This window comes from Fonsecaea nubica (genome assembly GCF_001646965.1).
Source record: "Fonsecaea nubica strain CBS 269.64 chromosome Unknown Scaff10, whole genome shotgun sequence".
NCBI classification, from domain to species: Eukaryota; Fungi; Ascomycota; class Eurotiomycetes; order Chaetothyriales; family Herpotrichiellaceae; genus Fonsecaea; species Fonsecaea nubica.
Genome location: NW_019173683.1, coordinates 142,527 through 152,250, shown reverse-complemented (window position 1 = coordinate 152,250; position 9,724 = coordinate 142,527). Strand labels below are relative to the sequence as shown.

At 52.5% G+C, this 9,724-nt stretch overlaps 4 protein-coding genes across 4 annotated transcripts; 2 read left to right on the top strand and 2 right to left on the bottom strand.

Annotated features, from left to right (window-relative positions):
* On the bottom strand, positions 1-2,160 carry AYO20_02337 (hypothetical protein; the record flags this gene model as incomplete). The annotated part of the gene is made up of 4 exons (XM_022640641.1): positions 1-929; positions 989-1,468; positions 1,529-1,575; positions 1,652-2,160. The coding sequence occupies 4 exons, from the start codon at positions 2,158-2,160 to the stop codon at positions 1-3; spliced, it is 1,965 nt and encodes a 654-aa protein (XP_022503290.1).
* Positions 2,161-2,952: 792 nt separating this feature from the next.
* AYO20_02336 (hypothetical protein) lies at positions 2,953-4,287 on the bottom strand (the record flags this gene model as incomplete). Its single annotated transcript, XM_022640640.1, has 1 exon — positions 2,953-4,287. The coding sequence occupies one exon, from the start codon at positions 4,285-4,287 to the stop codon at positions 2,953-2,955; it is 1,335 nt and encodes a 444-aa protein (XP_022503289.1).
* Positions 4,288-4,803: 516 nt separating this feature from the next.
* AYO20_02335 (hypothetical protein) lies at positions 4,804-7,145 on the top strand (the record flags this gene model as incomplete). The annotated part of the gene is made up of 3 exons (XM_022640639.1): positions 4,804-4,873; positions 4,927-5,384; positions 5,439-7,145. The coding sequence occupies 3 exons, from the start codon at positions 4,804-4,806 to the stop codon at positions 7,143-7,145; spliced, it is 2,235 nt and encodes a 744-aa protein (XP_022503288.1).
* An 894-nt stretch (positions 7,146-8,039) lies between these two features.
* Positions 8,040-9,176, top strand: AYO20_02334 (hypothetical protein; the record flags this gene model as incomplete). Its single annotated transcript, XM_022640638.1, has 1 exon — positions 8,040-9,176. One exon carries the CDS (start codon positions 8,040-8,042, stop codon positions 9,174-9,176), a length of 1,137 nt encoding a protein of 378 aa, XP_022503287.1.
* Positions 9,177-9,724: the final 548 nt, after the last annotated feature.

Here is a 9,724-nt window from a genome sequence, read left to right as displayed (position 1 = left end):
TCAACCAGCCGACGGCCCGAGGGCCCTTTTCTCATTGACTGTCACAATACTGTCTGATTCTTGCTTGTCTTGCTCTCGATCGACGGCTATCAGAAGCTCGTCGGTGACCTTCCGTGCAACGACATATGTGTCTTGTTCACACCTGGTGCTTTGTAGCGCAGATGAGTACTTCCTCTGAGAACAGCAGAAGAGATTACTGAGAAGCTGCCAGGTACTTGCGGGCGGCGCCTCAAAGGGGTCTCCATTTTCGAATGCTGTGCGAATGGTCGGGGAGATCTCACGCGCAGGCTTCAGCCGTGCCGCCCAGTGAGCGTACAGCAAGCACAAGATCGAACTGATCACGAGGCCGGACACCACGCACGTGAACATGACGATGGTCCAGGGTTCCGATCTCACGCGGAAGGATACGTGGGCGAAAGATGCCGTCGTGGTCAAGTCGTTAAGGAGGATTGACTTGTCGATCTCTTGCAACAGCAGTGTCCCGAACTGGATGGGAATTGTGAGGACGCCTTCCAAAATATCTCGTTGGCCATTGACCCAGCTTGGGTAGCTATTGTTGAGAAAAAGCTCAGCCGCAGTGATTTCAGCCTGGAGGCAGTACACTGAGGCGAGGTAGGCAAGATCTGACCATGCTTGACCTGAGTTGAACTCTACCAGGGCCGTTTCAATGTCCTGAAGGATGGTGGTTAATTGAGGGTACATGATGAGGAAAAGCTTTTGCAAGTCGGCCACCGATTCTTCGTCACTTGCCACCGTCGCAGTTCCCAATGATTCGATACCCAGAATCGAAAAGTTGGCCCGATCGTATGCGACGGTCGACGTGCGCTGGTAGATGTTCATGGCGACAGATGCCTGGAGGTGCTCTGTCCATGATACATCAGATTGACAGGCGCCGTTGCTCATCAAGTCAAAAGGGCAGATTGCAAAGCCTGCAACATCATCAAAGTATTAGTGCTGCTCCAAATTGCTCCATGTCTGCTTTACTGACCACTGAATACCGTGTCGTTGCGACCCGCCACACACGCATAAAGGGCTGAAATGGGCAGTCCATAGATCTGACAGTCCACATCCGTCTTGAAGGTATAGTTCTGGGGCGAGAACTCTATTTGATATCCCGGGGCGTCGTGGACAATGATGACCGGGTCATCGGGCTGGTTCCCGTCAAATAGAGACGTCCCATCAGCCCTGAGGACAAGTTCCAAACCTCCAGGCAGGAACAAAGACTTGCAATCAGCCCCACGGCAATCTGGAGATATCGGAGCAACGCTGACAACAAATTTGGGATCAGTGAGGATGCTGTTCGTCGAGCTGATAAGCATTGTGTTTATGCTTGCTTCTTGGAAGGTGGGCTGTTGGCCACCGTAGCTGGCCTTTTCCAGCGCTTCGACCGACACGCGGAGAGGGGCAATCCCGCCAACCACAGGGACCGTTTGGCTGGGGTAGAAGACGTCTCTATAGGATATGCCACCTAGAGAGAATTGGGTGTCAGCCATCATGTCAGGTATGGGAAGTAGAGTTGACGACTTACTGAGAAGTGGCAGGCCGATCACCCAGCCGCCGACCATGAGAGCGAGCCTGTTTGAATTTGTCAGACTACTCAAAATCACTCCACGGGGGTTGATATTTGCATGTCTGCCACGAGGTACTGTACCTGAGAATCCCCCACAGCTGGTGTCCTCCATATGTCCAGAGCAGCGAAGCCACACTTTCTAATCCCGCATCTTGTTTCGTGACCAGAAATGTCCTGAGAGGAGCTCCTCGCCCACCAGATATCACCGCCCAACAAACAGCGTCGAAGGTCGCTTGGATCATGCATCCAGCCAAATACACAGCCAGATGAGAGGCAAAATTGACCACAGCAACGGTGATTCTGGGCGAAAAGTCGTAGAAACGCCAGACGGGACTGGGACTGATGAAGACAGCATACGCGAAAGAAACAGTCCAGCCACAAAATGCCGCCGTCGCAAGAACCCACAGCCATGCCTTGGTCAACTTTGGCGAGCTTGATTGCAGAACCGAGAAGATGCGTATAATCCGTCCGTCGTTGACGAGGGCGGTCGAGTCGACAAAAACATCTGCATTGCCTGTTGCCGGTGCCGGTTCCTCATCTTGGACGAGACTTTGTTTGTCTTCGTTCGGCGTGTGTCTAGGATTGCTCATGTTACGATTGAAACTGAGTAACGGCCGCACTTCTTCGGATTAGGATTCCCTGATTGATCGATGCCCGCATGAATTCCCGCGGTCGAGAGAGTGGAAAAAAGGCATGTTTCGCTATCTCAGGCTGAGGGAAGTCATTGCATATATGTATTGACAAAGTGCCCAACAGCACCGACCTGGAGAAGTTCCGCTCTCCTGGTCGCTTAGAGGGCACATGTTTACCAATGGGAAGTAGCCACGCACTCAGCACATACATAACAGCCCCCGCCAGCTGGAATAAAACCGAGCGATTGTGTGCGGACTGAGGCTGGAGGCTGAGAACGGTTGCTATTGCTACTGTGCAGTCCGTTGCCTGCGGTCTAGACGGATGGTGGCGCATTTGGTGGCCAGTTTCTTCTGCTAGTGGTGGAGGGTGGCATTGTAATTGCATGGCTCTCATTCATCGCAGGATTAGGCTGTCGGACTGAACAGCTGCATACTCGAAGGTGGTCGGGCGCAGTTTAGGCTGGTGTGGAAAAGATAACCATTGGGTTGACAGTGCCTTGACGTAAAACAAGTGCGAGTTGCTGCCTGTGTGGCCCTTGTACTGGAAGGAAATGCTTCGTCTAAGCAGACACTACTCGGAAACAATGGCTTTACGAGGGACAAGTGGATGGACGGTTTCCATCTCGAGCCCTCCATTCTGTTCCTCCCGCGTCTCAAAACGGCAAGGCATCCGTTTGCTAGAAAGATAAATATCACGGTTGGCCAGTTGTGTTTTTTTCCGGAAATCGCAGGCTTTTCTGTCAACCCTCTCTACAGCTTTGATTCTGGCCTGATCTGCAAATCATGCCGATTGAGGTCCTTCACACTTGTCTTGCCCATATTGCCCAGCATGTTGTCGGTGTCAGCAAGTAAACACCTGAGGACATGCTCTACCCCTTCTTGTCCCGCAATGGCGAGACCATACATGAAAGGTCTGCCAATGCAGACTGCCTTTGCGCCCAGTGCTAGTGCTTTCAACACATCGCTCCCGGTGCGGACACCGCTGTCAAAGATCAGAGTCAAATTTGATCGTTTGACCCTTTCATCAGCGGCGATCTCGGCCAAAGCATCGAGAGACGCAATGGCGCCATCACACTGTCGACCACCGTGGTTGCTTACGATGATACCATCCATCCCGTAATCAATAGCTCGGTGGGCGTCGTCGACAGTCTGGATCCCTTTGAGGACAATCGGTCCATCCCACAGCTTCTTCAAGATCTCCAGATGCTTCCACTCTCTGTAGGTCCCGGAGTTCAACACATCCAACCAAGCTCTCGACTTTTGTAGTAGAGACACGTTTGTCAGCACCCGTACCGCTCCGTAGGCCGAACCCGGTCTCTTCATCATGGCCCAGAGCTCGGCCAATTTCTCTCCATAGCCTCTTGTATCGTTCTTCTGAATCTGCTCATATCTGCGATTGAAGACCGGGTCAGAGTGTCCGATCTGACAGCCATCACCCCAGATAAAAGGTAGGTATGCGGTGTCAAGGTCGGTTGGCCTCCAGGCGAGGTTGAAGGTGTCCAAGGTGACGACGAGGACTTTATATCCGCTGGCTTTCGCTCGGTTCAGCAGGCTGACAGTGACTTCTTCCCATTGAGGCCTGGGCCAGTAAAGTTGATACCAACGGTCGCCATTGCCATTAGCAGCCGCCACTTGTTCGATGGTTCTCGTGGCAGCTGAGGAGAGAATCATAGGTATGCCGACCTTCTGACAAGCTTTTGCGGTGGCTTCCTCAGCATCTTCATGCATAATATTCTGCACCCCAACCGGGGCTACGAGAAGTGGGCTGTTATATTTGGTCCCGAATAGCTCGACACTGACGTCGCGACGGGTGGCATTCACAAGCATATGAGGCCGGATCCGGTATCGGTCGAATGCAGAAATGTTGGCAGCATGAGTGGTGCCGCTGCTCGCCGACCCGTACACATAGCCGAAATTTTCAGCTGGGACTTTTGATCGGGCGAGGGATTCCCATTCAGACGGCTTGGTCGAGAAGATAGGAGCCCGTAGAGAGCTATATATTTCTCGCTGATAGGCGGAATAGTTGTTTGGATCAGGCTCTGTGTAGGACTGATTCAACCTCGCGGCTTCAGTCTTGTTGGCCATGATTGCTCAAGAGCTCCGCACCACCGACACTCGGCTCGTCCTTGCACAAGAAAGAGATGGGAAATGGGACGAATATAAAAACACAATCTTTTGATTACTGTCCTCCTCAAACCGTGGATAAGCGTAACATCAACGGTCAGTAAACACCTTTGACGGCTAAATGTTCGTTGATGCCGAGGCTCGACTTGGACGCTTGTGCTCGGTGAGGTTAGTGCAAGCTTCAGCCTTGCGATTGGTCAATTGGCGAAGATGCTGAGGTAACAATTGTCCAGCTGTTTTAGGCATAGTGGAGTATGAGGCGAGATCTCCTAACTTGATGACGTCGCGTCTTGAGCAATGATCAAACTTCCCGTCGAGGCTGGCCGTACAACCCTGATTTCCAAGTTTCTCTGCTTCACTCGTCGCAGAAGATAGCTTTGGGGACAAGGGATCTCTTCATCGAGGATCTCTGCTTGGGCAAGCTCTTTCTCTGTTCTGCCAGGTCCAAATTACTCTACCTCCAGATTCGGCTCCAGCATGGCTTCCAAGGTGCTCCAGACCAATTTCGATGTGGACTATGTCATTAGCTATCGAGTGCCCAGCGACGGTACAACCTCCACCACTCTCCGCTCCACAGGTGCTGATGCTGACACTGAGCAGACAAGGTAGCTGGCGTCAATCAGTTCAAGAAGCTCATTCGAGCTCTCACCGAGACCGGCTTGACCACCGAAGTACGACGCGGCGATGAAACCTCCTTGCTGGTCTTCGTCAAGGCTGCCGACGAAAAGATATTCGCGGACGTGGTTTACCGATCGAGGATAAAAGACTGGCTACATGGGGTTCGACAACTCCAACCGAGCAATGACCCAGCACAAACTCTGATCTCAGAGCCCCTCACCGCTGCTGAGCGTCATCGACACATTCACCACATGATATGCTGTCCACGTGAAGATGGAGGAGCAGGGATCACACCTAAGCATGGCGAATGGAAGAATGTTGAAGCCGTGTTCCCCTTGCACGACCATGTCAAAAACAAGGCATGGTTGACCGAGTTCACACGCAAGACATTTCTGACACCAGACGACTTGGACGAGATCCGGAACACTCTGGGCGAGAAGGTCCGTCCTTTCCAGACTCCTGCCACAGACCTGCGAATTTACTGATGAGAACAGATCGGCTACTACTATGCATTCCTACAATCCTACTTCTCCTTCATGATCTTCCCTGCGGCCTTTGGTTTCTCCTGCTGGGTCCTTCTCGGCAGCTACTCACCCATCTATGCAATTGTCAACGGTCTGTGGTGTGTCATATTTGTGGAATACTGGAAACGCCAGGAACAAGAGTTGGCTATTCGATGGAACGTCAAGAGGGTTTCTTCCATCGAGGACAAACGCAGAGAATTTGTACCGGAAAAAATCACCACAGATCCTGTCACAGGAGAAAAGGTTGCCTACTTCCCGGCAGTGAAGCGACTACAGAGACAACTCCTCCAAATCCCATTGGCAGCCCTGTGCGTGATTGCTCTCGGCGCTGTCATTTGCACCTGCTACGCCATCGAAATATTCATCTCCGAGGTCTACGACGGTCCTCTAAAGTCCGTCCTTGTCTTCCTCCCGACCATTCTCCTCACCCTTGCGGTCCCTACCATCAGCAATTTCCTGACTGGATTTGCCGAAAAGCTCACTTTCTATGAAAACTACGAAACGCAAGAGGCCCACGACAAGGCCATGATTTCCAAGGTTTTCGTCATCAACTTTATCACCTCATACACGGCTATCTTCTTGACTTCCTTCGTCTATGTCCCCTTTGCCTCTATCTTGGTGCCTTATCTGGATATCTTCGGCTTGACGGTTCTACCATTTGCCGAGGACGAAAAGCAACTTCAGACTCCATCTCCAGCAGCCTTCAGCATCAACCCGAACCGTCTACGCAACCAGATGATCTATTTCGCAGTGACGGCCCAGGTCGTGAATTTCGCTATGGAGACAGTCATGCCAGTTGTCACACAGAGAGGAACCAAGAAATTCAATGAAATGAAGTCCCAGCGTGCAGAAAAGCACGGTGGAACCACGCCCTCTGTCGCTGACCACGATCCGCCCGAGGAGAAAGAATTCCTCACTCGAGTTCGGGAAGAGGCTGCTTTGCCCGAGTATGACGTGACCTCGGATCTGCGGGAGATGTGCATGCAGTTCGGCTACCTCTCGCTCTTCAGTGTGATATGGCCACTTACGCCCGTCTCCTATTTCATCAATAATTGGATTGAATTGAGGGGAGACACCTTCAAACTAACAGTCGAGTGCCGACGACCTAATCCTGCCCGAGCAGATTCCATTGGACCCTGGCTTGACAGCCTTGAATTCCTCGCATGGCTCGGCAGCATCACCTCAGCTGCCTTGGTGTACATGTTCTCGGACGGCGATGGACATGGACCGGACGGCAGACCACACGCAATCAAACTCTGGGCACTCCTGCTTAGCGTTTTTGTCTCTGAGCATACCTTCCTTGTGGTCCGACTGCTTGTCAGGACAGCGATCAGTAAGCTCGATTCCGCGGCTATGCGCAAAGAACGCAGCGAACGCTTCATGGTGCGGCGCAAGTACCTCGAAGAAGCCGGATTGGGTCATGCCGTCAAACCCCTTGCCTCACCGCCTAACAGTCCCCTGATGACGGAATTGGGAGAACACGCATTTGCTAGCATCACCAGGCAGAGTCTTGAAGAAGACGCGAGGAGGCAGAGCGTATCTACTGCTAACACGACGGATAGTGCGAGCGAGAGATTTTGGTTGCGGCAGCGGAACTGGGCCGAGTGTGAGAGGGTCGGTCTGGCCATGATTGACTTAATGGACCTTGGGACGAGCGCGGGAAAGAAGGCACAATGATTACATGGAATGTAACAAGGTGTTTCAGCAACCAAATTGACGGCGCTGTCTGTCTTCGCGTACTAGTGTATGGACAGGTTAACAAGATTGTGGCAAGGTTGTATTTGGGTGGACTTGGAACAGTGATGAGGGATCAAAAATCTGCCAGAACAGGGGCCGTACATACGAGACATGAATTATGACATCTGAGGAGAGGTTTAGGTACTGTAGATGGTGCTTGTTCTCATTCCCCTGAGTTGGCGGTGTCGGTACTCGAATGTGGTGGAGTGAGTTCAGCCTCGCCATCATCCCACGCTCTGTCCAAATGCGGTTAGTGTCCCCAACAATGTCTGCTGGCTGTCTGAATTAGGCTTAGTGTATATTTGACTCACCACCATCTCACCGACATGCATTTACTTCTCATCAAAATATCCTCCTATTAACAACCAACCTTATCATCTTGTGTCTTGCCGACTGTCGCCTCCGTATCATTGCTTCTGGAACCTCTGACCGCTCCTTCTTCCTCTAAAATCCGCCCATCACCTCCGCACCTGATTGAGTTTCGAACCGATCCTTCATCCGATCTGGACTCTGAATGTCATTGCCAGGAGCACCTCCCAGTCGTCGATTAACCTCTTTACAATGTCTATCGATCCCCAGGCGCTATCAGCTTGCTTGCCACTATCTCTACTCGATGTCCTGTCTAACTCCATCATCCTAGACAACACCTTACCATATCTGCCTCTCTCATCTCTCATCGCCTTGGCCAGAACATGCCACTCTTTGCGAGAGCTATTGCTTCGCACAGCGACCGTCTTCCGATATGTTGACCTCTCAAAGTGTAGAGGGGCATATGTTCCCCCCAATCTCCTGACGAGAATCGACTCCGGTGGCCATTCCTGGCGAGCAGAACGAATGGACGAGAATCTGACCGAAGACGAATTTTATGCCGGTCCACTCCGCGGTGTCTTAGCGAGACTGGGTAAGATGAAGGTTCTTCAGAACGTCCAGACCTTGGTCCTCGATGATCTGGCCTCGGTCACCGTCGACCTGATCAACGACATCGCCACTAGAAACGAATACAACGTTCGCCTCCTCAGCATACGGCGGTGTCTCAACGTCAATCAATTCAAACTACAGCAGCTTCTCTGCCATCTTTGCCGACCAAGCAGACCTGAAGGAACTCCTCGATTGCAGGGACTATATGTCTTCACGCCTCCACCATCGCATGTCCAGACAAATGATGTCGACTTCAGTCCTGATTTCCACTACAATTTCGACACCATGGGCGCATTGGACTGGCACAGCCTTCTGCGGCCAGAGCTGTTTAACATGAACGGAACAGCCAGGTCACGCGACGTGGAACCCTGGTATGCGCCATCGGGTCACGTCATAACTCAAGGTCGTGTGACACGAACGTCTTGGGAGGAGACCTTGCAGACGTGCCGAGGCATCATCAGCTTCGATGCTGTGTTATGCACCCATATGCACGCCGACATGGCACCTGTTCTTCATCCAGCATCAAGAGAACACCTCACGGAAAACAAACCCGGCATCCCTCCGCTGGCCACTGTGGCTCTCGGGCCGGCAGGATGTGCAAGCTGTGGTCGAGCCCCTCGCGGTGCACCTGTTTGGGGCAAGAGTGATCTTCGCGAGTTCCCACTCCTCTGGCCTCCGCCTCATACTGGAAAGCTGATTGACGCTGTGCGACCCCCATTGCGCCTCACCGAAGACGGAGAGATTCTGCTCCAGCGACTCATCGTTTCCTGCAAATGGTGCCTGGCCAATCGACATTGCGACAGCTGTCATCAGTGGTGGTGCGCTGATTGCTACAATCCTGAAAGGGCGAAAAGATTCGCTAGCCCAGAAAGACTGGCACCCGCAGCAGACATTATCGCGGCTTCGGAAGCCGATCGAGGGACAGGTCAGAATACTACCAACGGAACATCTTCTACTGGTCATCTTCTCAAGGTATTTGCCGGTCGTTGTGTTGAAAACTGCCCTGCTAGCAGACGGGCGGTTGTGGCCAGAGGCGGCGAGGCTGGGGGATAAAACCAAGGAACGCATCAAGGACAAGAAGACCACCATTTGGAAACAAGATCGACTGGAGGGTTTTCCGAAACCGAGATTGAGCCATTGTTTCTTCCCCAAGCCACCATCGAGGCGAGTATACAGATATGTGTATATATACACCGCCGACCGGACGCTTCTTCTTCCGCCGCCACTGCCGCCGCCGCCTACAGCCCGCAAATTACACCTTTACCCATCCATCCACCTCGACCCCGTCCTCTCCGTCCTCTCCAATCGTTTTCTGACGTACCTGTCGTTTGCTAACGCGTTTCATCATTCCTCTTCCCCTTACAGCGCCATCGACACCACGCACATCCCGTACAACTCCAACCCGGCGAAGCAGCAGTGACGCGAGACTGCTGGGACTGTGGACGCCAGTGCCAGAACTGTATCCGGCGGTGGGCCAGGATGTGCAAGCGCTGCAAAACCAGCTACTGTTACATTCACCGGACGGGCTGCAACGAGAACATCGTACGTGTATATTCATTCTCTTCTGTTTCTGAACCGCTCGTCAAAAAGATGGCGGAGAA